The sequence below is a fragment of the Scyliorhinus canicula genome, chromosome 7, assembly GCF_902713615.1.
Source record: "Scyliorhinus canicula chromosome 7, sScyCan1.1, whole genome shotgun sequence".
Lineage (NCBI taxonomy): Eukaryota > Metazoa > Chordata > Chondrichthyes > Carcharhiniformes > Scyliorhinidae > Scyliorhinus > Scyliorhinus canicula.
The window spans coordinates 37,691,572-37,707,259 of NC_052152.1; the positions used below are offsets into that span (position 1 = coordinate 37,691,572).

A 15,688-nucleotide genomic window follows, 5' to 3' on the forward strand; every position below is an offset into this window, starting at 1 on the left:
TAGGTTTGCAAAGTCCCCATTCACTACCCTCCAGAAATTCAGGGCTTGTCCTTTTGTCCCTGCGTGCCGTAAATCAAGTAATTAAAAGTATGTTGTAGCATCACAAATTGCAGTGATAAAAAGTCAACATTTATATTCATTACGTTTCTCTTATAAAAGTGGGCCAGAGAAGCAACCAACAGATTCTTCAAATTAAACTATTTTTAATTCTAAGATTTAATTTCACTTAATATCTATGATAACAAAGGATAGCTTTGTTAGTTAACAAATTCTATAACCATCTAACCCATTTGATAAAATATGTATTAAAATACAGCCATATGATCCTGAACAATCATAAAACAAAACATTTCATGGAATACAGTAATCAATGGACTTTCAAAGAATATTTCAAAACATCCATAGACCAGAGTTGCCATTTTGTTCATTCATTCAAACTGCCAGATAACTGATTTTGACGGATTTAAATAGGTAGCAAACACGATTGTCTTTGTTTAGATTGGTCCCAGAAACATCATTAACAGCAAGAATACTCACTTGGTTCACTTGAAACTGCTGCGGGTTTTAAGTGCTTTATCTGGCTACGCGATGTAGGTGTCCTCAGGATTCTTGCTCCAATGTTCTGCTCATTTATCACTGGAGTATGCAGAGGTTCAATGCAATTAATATTCCCATCAGGTGTTGAAGAGTCATTACTGACTAACTGCTGGTCTCTGTAGTTGGGACTTTGCGGTTTTGTGTTGAAGGGAGAAAGTTGTCCCTGCTGTAGACATGATTCAGGTTGTGTTATCTCCATTAAATGAGGATCAATTTCTTGTCCATTTTTGCGATCCGTACTAAAGCAATGGCAATTTTCAGTTTGCTCCTTGCAAGTTAGACATACAAGCAATTTCTTTAGCAAATCCTCAGCATCCTTCTGAAACAAAATAAAAAGGGATATTTAATTAAACTGGAGGAGCTGTCCATTAACTTTTCAGTTATGTCATATGCTTGTTATTCACACTGTCTGGAATTTTCCAGCCATTCTTGCCGGTGGAGTCTTCAGGTCCCAACGGTGGTGAACCCGGTCGCACGTTTCCCAGCAGCGCAGGAAGTGGGGGGGGGGGGGTGGAAAATCCACCCAGGTTGTTTTGCATCCCTTTCACAGCATACTACAGAGCGCTGCACGGTAGCACAGTGGATAGCACTGTTGCTTCACAGCACCAGGGTCCCAGGTTCCGCACCCAGGGCATTGCCCAATCATAATAGCCATCTGGGGTTTCCAAAATAAAGATGCTCGGCAAGAGCTATCCTTGGTGATCTGGGCTCAACATGAACATCATGGACCTGGAAAACCAGAAACTCCCCACTTCAGTGTTACTACACCCATGTGAGTGGCCAGACAGGCCATGGCTACGGGTACAAGTAGACTTTGCTGGGCCTTTCTTGGGGTCCACGTTCCCCATCTTGGTGGATGCACATTCCAAGTGGATGGAGTTACATCGTGTGGCCTCTACCTCCTCCGCCATCACCATTGAGAAACTTCAAAAGGTTTTCGCACACACTGCATTCTGGATTCTGCATTCTTAGTATCTGACAATGCCTTCACTAGTAGGGTGTTCCAGTCCTTTATAAAATCAAATGGCATTAAAGGACGAAGCCCTATCACTTGTAGTCCAATGAACTGGCACAGCATGCACTGTAGACCTTCAAGAACGACATGAAGCAGCAGCCAGCCACATTAATAGACTAGGTTGGACAGTTCTTAGTTGATTATAGCACAACTCCCTATACCATGACAGGAGACACCCTGGCAAAAATATTGATGATACGATGGCTTTGCACCAGGTTAACGTTGTTATTTTCTGTGGCATGGTGGCGCAGTTGTTAGCACTGAAGCCGCACAGCGCCGAGGACCTGGGTTCGATCCCTGCCTGTGTGGTTACTGTCTGTGTGGAATTTGAACATTCTCCCCATGTCTGCGTGGGTCTCACCCCCACAATCCAACATGTGCAGGGTACGTGAATTGGCCACGCTAAATTGCCCCTTAATTGGAAAAAAAATGAATTGGGTACTTTAATTTTTTTTAAAGTTTAAACTTGGCAGGGAGGGTGGAGTTCCAACAGGAAAATCAAAAATGAAATCACAGTGCCGTAAGATTGGAGAGAGTTGTCCCGATGGTACCCGGGCTGGGATGCAAGCACAGCACACTGCGGCAGCGGTTCTCTTCATTGTGCCATTAAACAAGAGTTTTGTATGAAGCCTGGCTTTGATGAGTTATTTGCAAGTTAATTTGTTGAAAATTAGCAGAGCCAAGTTAAGTTTCCTAATATGGTGGTCTATCAAAATAGAAACAGATAATGCTGGAAATACTCAGCTGATCGGACAGATCTCACCTTTCTGGAGAGAGAAAAAAAGAGTCATGTCTCAGGTCAAGGACTTCAAATTTCCAGCATCCACAGCATTTTGCTTTCGTGTTTAATTAATTCACTGTCTTTGCTCTTCCAGGAATGCCTACCTTGAAGAAGTTCTCCTCTCCTTCGACAAGATTTCCATTTGTCTCTTTTATCCTGTTCACCTTCCTGGATTTCCATTTCCCTCATGTTTGATAAATTAATTTGACTGGAAATGTTAACTCCGTTTCTCTCTGCAGATGCTGTCAGACCTGCTGAATATTTCTAGCATTTTCTGTTTTTATTTCAGATTTCCAGCATCCGCTGGATTTTTCTTTAATGGTCAACTGAACTAGTTTTAATCCAAACATACATTTGCATACAAGATGACTGCTAAAAACATGTGGGCTAACCTGTGACGGTGCAGCATTATTAATATCTCTTTGGCTAGAATGATCCTGAAGGTCAGTGCATAATCTTTTTTTCTTCGGGCTTGGAAGAGGCGATTCCTTTGGCTTGTCTTCGTTTATTTTATTCGGTTCACATAGGTGGTCTCTTTTTTCTATCTGCTCTTTTCCACAAACACCTGAAAAGACAAGACAACTCTTTACAGTTTTCAACATATATCACTTTTATGCAACTTTAAACTACCAAAATTCCATCATGCTTTTCAAGTTCTGAAATAAATGAATTGCATCAGTCTTGCAGGCACTCTTATAGATTTCACTCACTCAAAAATATGCCACCCAATATACCACCTAAATTAGTTGATCAAAACCAGCTCGTTACTTGTATTAGTTGAGAGAAAAACTAAACGCGCAAAATCTATTATTTTTTTACTCCAGGATTTGCAAGGTTGAGGTTCAAGTATAAAAATCTTTTTTACGCAGATGGTGGTGGGTGCCTGGAATCCGCTGCCTGAGTTGGTGATGGAGCCAGAGACTCTAAACCCTTTTAAAAAGTACCTGGATCTGCATTGTAAATGCTGTAAGCTGCATGGCTATGGAGCGTGTGCAGGAGGATGGGATCAAAAAGACGCCTGGGTGTCTTTGGGTCAGCATAATCAGGATGGGCTGAATTGCCCCCTTGTGCACTGCATCTTTTCTACGGTTCTATGTGTAGCTGTCCAGTGAGCACAGAGCTGGTTGAGTGGTGGACGTGATTCCATGTGGAGATAGCAGACACCACACCATTATTGATGGGTCTCTGGAAGAATGCCGAGCGGGGTCTTGCTACAGAAGAGCCAGATCTATGCAGGAGAGTCACATTCCTCAACTGGAAATCTCTCCATGGGTTGGCGAAGAGTTAGGCATTCCCGCACTTCAATAATAACTTGGACTTCAATTCCTTTATCTGAAATGTGGTTTCATTGTGGGTACTTCTGTGGAATACCATCTTACAGCAAGATGGTTTCTCCAAGTGCAAGTTAAACAGTGCTCTTTAAAGGGTATTGAATGGCATTATATTACAAACTACTGCCCTATTAACTCTGGGACTTGGTTTTGGAAAGAAGGAATGCACATCACAGGAGGCCACAGTGAATACTTAACATTTAAATATACCAGAGAGAGATCACAAAGGCAGTTAGTGTTAGAGCAGAAAATAGAGAATTCCATTAGGTCTGTAAAGTATGGTTCAGGTGAGACAGTTCGAAATTCATCTCAAATTTAGCCATCCCAATTTTGCAACTGAATTTCCCATCTCCACTCTCCCACTTTCAGAATCAGTTTCGCAAAATGACTTCAAATCCCAAAACTATTGACCCAAATTAGTTTTTTTATAATACAGACAAAGTCTTAGGAAAGCAGTCCAAGAGTGGTAGTTCTTCCAAAGTTACTTTCAAATCGCACCAATGGACTTGTAAAGCAGTGGCCATGGGAACATGTCTCTGATATTTTGTCCACCTGTACACGGGAGTATTGACACAATATTGTTGCATTATGATGTTCCCCTGGTGTCGATTCTACATTTGTGCAGGTTGACCACAATTGAAGACCATAATGTCACCACAGAAAATTACTTTATTATCCTCATTTAGAACAGTGGCAGTCATGGTGAAATGCAATACAGGATCCCTATCCATTATCTCAAACATTTCTGGAAGTTTACCTCAATGTGATTACCAGCTGCAGGACATCACAACTATAATAACCAGTGACCAAAGAACAATTTAGAAATGGCTCCAGAAGAGAAAGTATTCCATTCCCAAACTGACTCAGAGGGCAGGGGAAGGATCAAATGAGAAAATACCTGGATCAGCTTGAGCAGAAAATAAATGTTAATAATTTCAATATACATAAACTATTAAGATGGCTTAACTCATCAATTCACATTAGTTGGATTTCTCACAGGGAAAGTAATGTTGAAAGTGTAAGAGAGAGAAAATTGGGGATGCACAAGAGACAAGGATTAGAGGATGCAGATATCTTGAAGGTTTCTGGTAGTGGAGGAAATAGAGAAGGGCAAGACTATGGAGGGATTTTGAAAACAAAGATGAGAAATTTAAAATCAAGATGTTGCTTGACTGGGAATCAATGTAGGTCAGCGATGAATGTAACTTGCTGCGATTTAAAACATGGACAGCAGAGTTTTGGATGAATTCAGATTATGATAAAAGTGTGGAAGAGCAGCCAGGATTGGTTTGGAATAGTCAAGTCTAGAGGTAACAAAGACATGAGGGTTTCAGCAGTAGTTCAGCTGAGATAAGAGAGATAAGTTGATTTTCAGAGGTGGAAATAGGCACTCTCAGTGAAGACATGAATATGAAGTTAGAAGCTCGGGCGCGATTCCCCGCTCCCCACGCCAGGTGAGAGAATCGCGGGAGGGCCGGGCGAATCACGCCACACCGCCCTGGCACCTCCCGCGATTCTCCCACCCCCCAAAAATGGCGTGTCGCCTTTTTCAACATGCCGCTCGGAGAATCGCTGCTCCTCGCGGCGAGCGGCGATTCTCCGGCCCGAATGGGCCGAGCCTGACCGGTTCACGCCGGCGCCATCCACACCTGGTCGCTGCAGGCGTGAACAGAGCTCGACAGGCGAGTGTGGGGCCTAAGGGGGGCAGAGGGAGGATCGAACACCAACGGCGTGCTCAGCAGATGTCTGGCCCGCGATCGGTGCCCACCGATCGTCGGGCCGGCGTCTGTAAACGACGCACTCTTTTCCCTCCGCCGCCGGCTCCAGGATTATTCAACATCCAGGATGGGAGAAGCATACATTTTCTCCAATTACATACTGGGAAGAACGGAACCATTGTTTTCAAACCCTGCTCTAAACTTTGTTTAGATACCCCTTCCATTCCTCTCCCTGGAAAGTTAAGTTTATGCAGTTTGTTTGCAACCTTGGTGTCACACTTAATCCTAAAATGAGGGGCGCGATTCTCCCAACGGGAGACTGAGTGCCAACGCCGGAGTGAAACCCGGGAGAATGACACGGCCGCCGTCGAAGTGACGTCAGCCGCGCATGGAGAAAATGTATGCTTATCCCATCCTGGATGTTGAATAAGCAGTCTGACAATTTATTAACAGTGGAAGAATCGAGAGTTGGTGGCTGGGTGTTATCAGCATACCTATAAAAACTAACAATGTGTCTTTTGTTAATTGTTGCTGAGGGGCAGCCTGCAGATGAGAAATAGGAGGGGGCCAGCGATTCTCTGGCTACAATTGGATGGGCATGAATGGAACCAGGTGACAGTCATCCCACACAACTGGGAGACACGGTAGAGAATGGTGCTGTCAACCATGTTAAAGACTGCAGATAGTCAAGAAGGAAAGTTTACTTTGGTCACAATCATTTTATTATTATTCTAATGCAGATCAGTGCAGTCCAACCTCTGCCATTTTACATCTTGGAACTCCAGAAGAAACAATTGAGCCAGTTAATTTCTTCATTTTAAGTCCCCTTTCCAGACTGATAACATCAACATTGGTGACCTTGTGTTGCCTGTATGTCCTTCTCAAAGATTATTTTAAACAGACTTTTCCATCTCCACTCGCGAATGTCATTTTCTAAATTCTGGACATTTGTTTTCCAATCCAAAGGTGGGTGCAAATTTGACTTATAAACACTCAGGTTCAACTCAATTTATGGTGGAGATCTGTTACTTAGGAAGCTATTTTGCACAGGACAATCTTACCAATATTTTTTAAATACTAAATTTGAAGTGGATCTTTTAAACGGGTAGAAAACTGAGTTTTGCTTTCATGGATCATTTCAGTTTGGTGCTTCCCATTACTGCTGAGCTTGCATGGTAGTCCATCATATATACCAGGAAACCTATAAATTTCATCTTTGATCTGTACTATATTTTAAAATGAATTTTGAGCACCCAAATATCATTTTTTTCCAATTAAGGGCCAATTTAGCGTGGCCAAACCACCTAACCTACACATCTTTGGGTTGTGGGGGTGAAACCCACACAGACACGGGGAGAATGTGCAAACTCCACACGGACAGTGACTCAGGGCCAGGATTTGAACCCGGGTCCTCAACGCCGTGGGCTGCAGTGCTAACTACTGTGCCACGTGCGCCATGATCTGTACTATTAACTAATTTCAACCAGGTTACAGTAAATCAGCAACTCAGATAGGAGAGACAGGCAAACACAAGTCATCTTAACAAGTGCAATTCACTAAGAGATATTGGAAAATGCACATGTGAAGTTAGGCACTGGTGGATGATCAGTAAAGATCCCCTGACACCACCTACGCCAACATATTCAGAATTATTAACTGGATGAGACAACAGTAGATTGATTTAAGCACGTGCAATCATGGTTTCATACAAATTACTGGGTTAAGAGGGAGGGCCAACAGACTTCAGGTATAATGTTTTTCTAACCATACTTGAAGAAACTGGAACTTCCTTGTGCAAAGTTCCAGAGGAAATCCAACTACATTGCTGCAATTTTTTACAATACCTCCAACCTAGCAAAGCCTGAAGTTAGAAGCTATGAATGATAGAAGAATCACAGAGATCTACAAGACAGGAAGCTGCCATTTTGTCCACATTCTGTCCATCGTGTGCGTGCATGGACATAAAAAAGGTTATCCAGCCTATTTTTACTTTCCAGTTCTTGGTAAAGGTAGGTAAAGTTCAAGCACATATTCAATTATTTAAATAGGATCACGGTTTCGACTTTCCCGACCTTACAGACAGTGATATCCCCTCTATCCAGACCCCTTATTTTATACACCTCCCCTCAGCCTTCTCTAATCCAAAAGAAACCTACTGCAGCCTATCTAATCATTTTGGATAGCTAAGAGACTCCATGCCCGACAACATTCTTTTAAATCTCCCCAATGTAATCACATCCTCTTTATATTCTGTAGATAAATGCAAAAGCAAATTACTGCGGATGCTGGAATCTGAAACAAAAAATACTGGACAATACCATGAGATCTGACAGCATCTGTAGAGAGAGAAGGGAGCTAACGTTTAGAGTCTGGATGACTCTTTGTCAAAGCTTTGACCAAGGATAAAAAGCAGGGTCAGTGTTATAGCTGCTGGCATTTGTACTGCCAGGTTAACTTTTCTAAGTAGGAAGAAATGGTCAAGTTACTGAGTTTGTGGATAGAACACCAGTGACAAACGGAGGACCCCAATTAATGGTCCAATCATTAGAAAGAAGGCCCTTCCAATCATTAGAAATAAGGCCCTTGAATTTTACCAGAACAAAAAGTATAGTAAAGACAGTAAGTGCAGGAGTTATTGGTGATAGTAGTGGCAATGAAGGTGGTGCAGAGGGGCTTCTGCTTTGCCTTCCAAAGGTTTTACAGCTAGCACAGGATGCTTTAAAAAGTGTTTTGGTTTGCATAATGTGAAGGTGATGTGGGTGGCTGCATCAGCTGACCGTGTAGCTACAGGTGAGAGAGGGCACATGGTGGCGCAGGTTATAATGCAGGTGATACTGGTCTGCTCTGGAATAAAATGTCAAATAGGACTTACCAAAGAAAAAAGGTTTAAAAGCTGGAAATAACAGGCTAACGCTCTTACTATGTGCCAATGTGGCCGGTTTAAAATGTAAACTAATTGGGCAGCACGGTGGATAGCACTGCTGTCTCACCGCGCCGAAGTCCCAGGTTCGATCCCGGCTCTGGGTCACTGTCCGTGTGGAATTTGCACATTCTCCCCGTGTTTACGTGGGCTTCGCCCCCACAACCCAAAGATGTGCAGGTTAAGTGAATTGGCCATGTTAAATTGCCCCTTAATTGGAAAAAAATGAATGGGTACTCTAAATTTAAAACAAAAAAATGAATAAAATGTAAACTAATGCTGACTTATAGGTCAGAAAACCCTTGAGCTTTTAAAGGGAAAATAATGTTTTTTTTTGGAAGGCCTGGGTTTAAGCAGCAATATTTGAAGCCTGGCTTGAGAAGTACTTTCCGAGGGAATTTAACTTGTCCTTCAAAGTCCTACTTATCCTTGATATCGACACTCTTGCTGATAGCCACCCAGACACTGACATTTTGTTTTTACTCCCAAATAAGACCTCAATTATTCAGCCAATGGACCAGAGGGTCAATTCAACGCTCAAAGAAGTTTCAACCACATTCTCAACCTTCTGGAAGCAAACCCTTTGACCATAGTCCATGACTGCTGGTTTGGGCCCGAGGCTGTGAAGGATTTCACAGCGTTCCCTAGATATTGAAGTAATCAAGATTGCAGGGGAGGGATTTGAAGACTTGTCCACAGATGAAGTAGAGGAGTTGTTTAAATCTCATCAAGAGGAGCTCTCTACAGAAGAATTGAAGGAACTGTTTAAATTTAGTGATTTTAAACAGAAAAAGGAAGAGGAGCCTAAGAAGACTCCTTTTACACCCAAGATGATAGAAGATCTCGTACGGTCAGCTGAAGATTTGAAAAAGCAGACTATGATACAAATATGGAATATGGAAAGAAGCCTCACCATTTGCAGAGTTGTTGATACTGCTATTGCTCCTTACTATGAATTTTACAAAATTGAAACAGTCAAAAATAACTTTTTTTTTAAAAAATCCATATCAACATCAGCCACTACACCCACTCCTCCACACTAAAGTACAATGTTATGGAAAAAATTTCACGATTTTCATCCTTTATTTTAAAAAAAATCTCCAGTAAATTTCTCTCAAATTTATTTTAAAAACAAAGGATGTGATTTTCTAGCTCTTCTTACCGAAGGGAACGCCAGTTCCAGCCCCATCCCGAGTTCCATGGTACCGCAATGGGCGAGCCATGCAAATTGCCACTGACTTTAGCCGGACTGGAAAATCCTGCTGGCGGCCAATAGCCCACCGCCTCCACCGCAGGAAAGTTCCAGCCATTGTTTTTAATTCCCTTCAATCTTTATACATGTTAAATTTTAGGATGGCTGCAACCTATCTAATTGACTCCCCATTGCAAACTGTCATGTTCGATTTTGTCATTTGTGAGGTTCAGCAAGAGCACCAACCCTCCCCAAATATAGGACTTCACTGTACTCATGTTTAAATCAATGATATATGGAGAAATTAAAGGATCCAAATTCTCTGTGTATCAGATAAGCAACCGATTAAAAAATATTTAATCTTCAAGCTGGTACTAATTTTTGGTATGATGGAGTTGAAAGCAGATTTTATTGTTTATAACACATCTTGCAGCATAATTCTTTTCTCAAAAGGAATGCAGTACAAATCTCGGAATGAGTGCATCAGCATATTACACAATAGAATTCCACACACCTTTGGCCTCTTTCTTAGAATTTCTTCCAGGCGATGTGCTATTTTCCTTCGGTCTGGTTAAATTTTCACTCCGCTTCTGGACACAACTTTCCGATCTCTTCTCAGACTGCACTCCCCTGGAACACAATGAAGGGAAATGTAATTACCTGCGCAAAAAATATCAATGTACCCTCTTTTTTCATACAGTGTGTGGCCAATTTATTCAGGCAGCAAAGTGGTTAGCGCTGCTGCCTCACAGCACCAAAGGCTGGGTTTAATTCCAACCTTGGGTCACTGTCTGCTTGTACATTCTCATGGGTTTCCTCCAGCTGCTCCAGTTTTCTCCCACAGTCCAAAAATGAGTGGGTTAGGTGGATTTGCCATGCTAAATTAAGTGTTCAGGGATGTGCAGGTTAGGTTATGGGAATAGGGCGGGGTGGATGTGGGAGTGGACATGGGTAGAATGCTCATTCAAAAGGTCAGTGCAGACTTTAAGTGGCAAATGGCTTCCTTCTGTAGAGATTCTATGATTCCAACCCCTTAAACTTATTAAAGAGGCCAACTTGCTGTAAAGCTTAGAGGGAACATTTGTCAATCACCACTGTTACATATTGGGCTTGGCTTTGCAGTGATAATGACAGGAAAACGACCAGTGTTCGTCGGCATTCCAATGAAACAGGCAGCAACCTCTGGAATCCACATACGGTGATGCAATGCTTCTCCTAGTGTTTACTTTTGAGGCAACACACAGTCAATGGGATATCAGTGAATTGATGAGAATTTGGTCTTGCTGTGAAAACCCTTGAAAAATTATACCTTGCTGTTTGAGGTGTAACTGGGTTATAAACAGCATACTAACTTCAAAATTTCTGCTAAACACCCTCAATGGTCCCAATAATCTTGTATTCGCAGAATGTCAACTTTTATCCATGAGGAAAAACAATTCCACATTTTATCTTTATTTTATCTTCCATCTTAAATGACGTAAAATCATTTATTTTGCTATTTAAAAATTTACATTAAAACTGATGCGTTTTTAAACTTCCTGGTTTGCTGTGTGTGAATACTTCACACACAGCACGGTAGCACAGTGGTTAGCGCAGTTGCTTCACAGCTCCAGGGTCCCAGGTTCCAGTCTCGGCTTGGGTCACTCTCTGTGCGAAGTCTGCACTTTCTTCCCCTGTCTGCGTGGGTTTCCTCCGGCTGCTCCGGTTTCCTCCCACAGTCCAAAGACATGCGGGTTAGGTGGATTGGCCATGCTAAATTGCCATTAGTGTCCAAAAAAGGTTAAATGGGGTTACTAGGATAGGGTGGAGGCGTGGGCTCGAGTACAATTCTCTTTTAAAGGGCCGTGCAGACTTGATGGGCTGAATGGCCTCCTGAATGGCACTGTAAATTCTATGATTCTATAATATGATAATCTGCTTACCTGCTCACTATTATCATTGCTGTGCCACATTGAATGGTGTCAGATACACTGCTGTTGGCAAATTCCACTCCACAGAGATTACTAAATCTTTGTGGACAGCTTTCTTACAAATCAATAGCAAGCTCTGTTACTTCACAGTCACATTCAGGCCAATAAATACACGGCAATAATTGTGACATCCAGTTTTTACATTTTTATCATTCAACTCCTGATTCTGGCACGAATGGACTATTTTGAATCCAATTACTTTGAAACAATACATGCAATAAAAAGTGGACAATAATGCAAAATAAAGCCAAGTAAAATGGCAGTTTGTTTTCTAGCTTAGTGCTATAGTTTAGCTTGTGTTATACAAAGTTATTAACCTGTATCTGAAAATTGTTTTACAGGGTGAACATTTGGAACTGTAATTCCATTTCTACCAACTTCCATGAATTTAAAGACAGTTTTAAAAACAAGCTCTTCCTTCAAGTGTGCTTTTTGTCTTTTTTCTGGGTAGATAGAAGCTATTCTGCAAGGTCGAGCCCATGTGAAAAGGAAGGATATTAACATACAATCAATTCAGATAAATAAGGAAGCGAGGAATTGAATGTCAAGGGGTGGTGGTTAGATCCTCTCTTGTAAGAGATGGTCATTGCCTGACACTTGTGAGGCGCAAATGTAACTTGCCACTTGTCTGCCCAAGCCTGGATATTGTACAGGTCTTGCTGTATTTGGACATGGACTTTCATTATCTGAGGAGTTGTGAATGGTGAACATTGGGCAGACATCGCAAACATCCCACTTCTGACTTTATTATGGAAGGGAGGTCATTGATGAAGCAGCTGAAGATGGCTGGGCTTAGGAAACTACCCTGAGGAACTCCTGCAGCGATGTCCTGGAGTTGAGATGATTAACCTCCAACCACCACAACCATCTTCCTTTGTGCTAGCTACGACTCCAACCAGCGGAGAGCTTTCCCCCTGATTCCCATTGACTCCAGTTTAGCTCGGGCTCCTTGATGCCATACTTGGTCAAATAAGGTTAGAGAAATGAATATGTGGCTCAAAGACTGCAGTGGGAGAAGTGGGGTGAGATTTACCGACCACCACGCCACATATTTTTCGGTGGTGGAGGCCGATCGCCAGCGGGATCTACCGACCCTGCCGTTGTCAACGGGATTCCCCGGTGACAGTACCCCTCATCAACGGGAAATCCGTGCACCAGCGTGGGACTGGAATATCCTGGTGCCCTGAACATCCGGTAAATCCCACCCGTGGGTTCTGGTTGGTGGGGCACTGGCACACATACTGGAGAAAGTGGGATCCATACCGTTGGGACGGTCTACACCAGAACCTGCTGGGACTGAAGTTCCAGCAAGCAACACAAGTAGAAAGGGCATTAAACTGAACAGAAGGAGGCAAGAGATCAAATTTGGGAAGATATGGTAAATCAAAAAGAATATAGACAAAGGTACTAATATCGGAAATGATAAACAAACTGTGACAGAAAGGAACATTAAGTACAAATCTAAGGGTAAATCAGCAGGTAAGACCAGACTCTATAAAGGTGACACAAGTACAAAACTAAAGGCTCTCTATCTAAATGTTTGTAGCATTCAAAACAAACAGATGAATAGCACAATAGCTGAATGAGAAATTAATAAGTACAGTCATTAGAGAGATCTAGCTGCAGGAGGACATAGATTGGGACCAGAGTATTGAAGGATATGTGAAATTTAGGAGGTACAGGAAATAAGGAAAAGGTAGCCCTGTCAATTAATGATGGTATAAGTACATTAGAGAGAGGGATGAGCGTAGATGAGGAGCACAGAGAACCTTCTCAGGATAGTTTCTTAGAACAGCACATTCTGGAGTCAACCAAATAGCAGGCTGTACTCGACCTTGCACTGTGCAATGAGATAGAATAAATTGATATCTTCAAAGTGAAGGCACTCTTAGCAGCGACGACTAGTATTTTGAACTTAATAAGCTGGTAAATGTGGTTAAGGGATAAGTCACTAGAAGTATGGCAGACATTTAAAGGGATATTTCAAATACACAGGATAGACAATCAAATGAGAGAGAAAAATTCCAAACGGAGGACCCATCATTTATGGTTAACTAAAAAAATTAAAGACAGTATCAAACTTAAAGAAAACGCATACAACTATGTAAACATGAGTAGCAGGTCAGAAGATTGGAAAGTACATAAAGAACAGCAAAGAATAACGGTAATAAGGAGAGGAAAAATAGCTTGTAATATAAAGACACATAGTAAGAGTTTCTATTGATTTTAAGTAAGAAAAGATTTAACAAAATGAGTGATGGTCCTAAATCTAGACAAGAGTGAGTATTTTGTGGTGTCTTGGCCAGGAGGCTGCCATTCCGTAGGGCAGGGACTCACTTTAGGGACCTGGAGGTGCAGGTTGCCCGGGAGTGGGGGTGTGGGGCTCTGCAGGTACAACATTTTTAGTTTGGTGGGGAGATTGAAAGCTGATCTGGCAAGGTGGGATGGTCTCCTCTGTCACTGGCGGATCGGGTACAGGCGGTTAAAATGCCACGATTTCTGTTTATTTTTCAATGCCTGCCAATTTTCCTGCCAAAGGCTTTTTTCAGAGAGATTGAGGGAAGGATTACTTTGTTCATATGGGGAGGGAAGGTGGTCAGAGTTAGAAAGGTGCTGCTGCAGAGGGGAAGGCAGGCAGGGGGTTTGAATCTTCCGAACCTGATGTATTACTACTGGGCGGCGAATGTGGAGAAGGTGCGGAGCTGGGTCAGCGGAGCTGGGTCAGAGGGGTTGGTTCCCAGTGGGTCAGAGAGTTTGTGCAGGGGGTCGGGATTGAAAGCACTAGCAACAGCGCCGTTCCCAATAGTCCCGGGGAAGTACTCAGGGAGTCCGGTAATAATAGCTTCATTGAGAATTTGGAGGCAGTTTCGCCAACACTTCGGGTTGGGGGCAGGGTCAAGGGAAATGCCGATTCGGGGGAACCACACATTTTAGGTGGGATGGAAATTTTTGGGAAGGGAATTAAGACACTAAAAGATTTGCTTCTTAGGGGTCGGTTTGCAGGATTGAAGGAGCTGGAAGCAAAGTATGGGCTGGAGCAGGGGGAAATGTTTAGATACATGCAGGTTCGGGATTTTGCCAGAAAGGAGATACTGGGCTTCCCTGGGAGCCGGCCTCCACATTGCTGGAGGAGGCGCTGACGACAGGGGGACTGGAGAAGGGGGTAGTGTCAGCGGTTTACAGAGCTATTTTGGAAGAGGAGAAAGAGAAGGTATCAAAGCAAAGTGGAAGGAAGAGTTGGGAGGGGATATGGAAGAGGGGTTCTGGTGTGAGGTGCTCCGGAGAGTTAATGCCTCCACCTCGTGCACGAGGTTGGGGCTGATACAGCTGAAGCTGGTATACGAGGGTGAAGATGAGCCGATTCTTTGAAGGAGTAGAAGATGTGTGTGAACGTTGCAGGAGGGGGCTCGCTAATCACGTTGATATGTTTTGGTCCTGTCCAAAGCTAGAGGATTACTGGAAGGAGGGTTTTCTGGTAATTTCTAAAGTGCCGCACGTGAAACTGGACCCGGGCCCACGGGAGGCCATATTCGGGGTGTCGGGCCAGTTAGGGTTTGAAACGGGTGCGGAGGCAGATGTTGTAGCCTTCACCTCGTTGATCGCCCGAAGGCGCATCCCGATAGGTTGGACAGCAACCTCTCCACCCTGTGCCCTGGCGTGGCTGGGGGATCTGTTGGAATTCTTGACTCTTGAGAAGGTTATGTTTGAACTGAGGGGAAGGATGGAGGGGTTCTACAATTCATGGGCATTATTCATTATGCACTTTCAAGGACTGGATAACATCGAACATTAATTGGGGCGTGTGGGTGGGAGGGTTGGGGGGGAGGGGAGCTGTGTGTGTTAATGGCAACTATGGGTGATCCCTAATTCCTTTTTGTCATTTGTTTGTGTGAACATGCGGGCTAATGTTTGGGGTTTGGTGGAAGGATGGGATCGTTGTTATTGATATGGGGATTGACATATCTGTTGCTGATTATTGTTTTTTTTTTAAATATAATTTTTATTGGAATTTTTTACAGAAAATATAAAACATAACGACAAACAATGAAATGCAACAAAATAACCCATAATAACTGTAACACCCCCAGACCATATGTATCCCATCCCCCCACCCCCCCAACCCCAATGAACAACAAAAGAACTTAAAAATAAATTAAAATTAAA

General features: G+C 42.8%; 1 protein-coding gene across 6 annotated transcripts in view; it reads right to left on the reverse strand.

Annotated features, from left to right (window-relative positions):
* LOC119968875 (sentrin-specific protease 7-like) overlaps positions 1–15,688 on the reverse strand; it is a 102,459-nt gene that overhangs the window by 40,774 nt on the left and 45,997 nt on the right. For 5 of the 6 annotated variants that reach the window (XM_038801803.1, XM_038801801.1, XM_038801802.1 and 2 more), the window contains 3 exons: positions 10,069–10,184; positions 2,786–2,958; positions 538–916 (listed from right to left, as the gene is read on the reverse strand). In XM_038801803.1, the coding sequence (XP_038657731.1) occupies positions 538–916; positions 2,786–2,958; positions 10,069–10,184 (668 nt within the window). The remainder of the gene's footprint in view (positions 1–537; positions 917–2,785; positions 2,959–10,068; positions 10,185–15,688) is intronic. The other variant, XM_038801800.1, reaches the window with a different exon arrangement.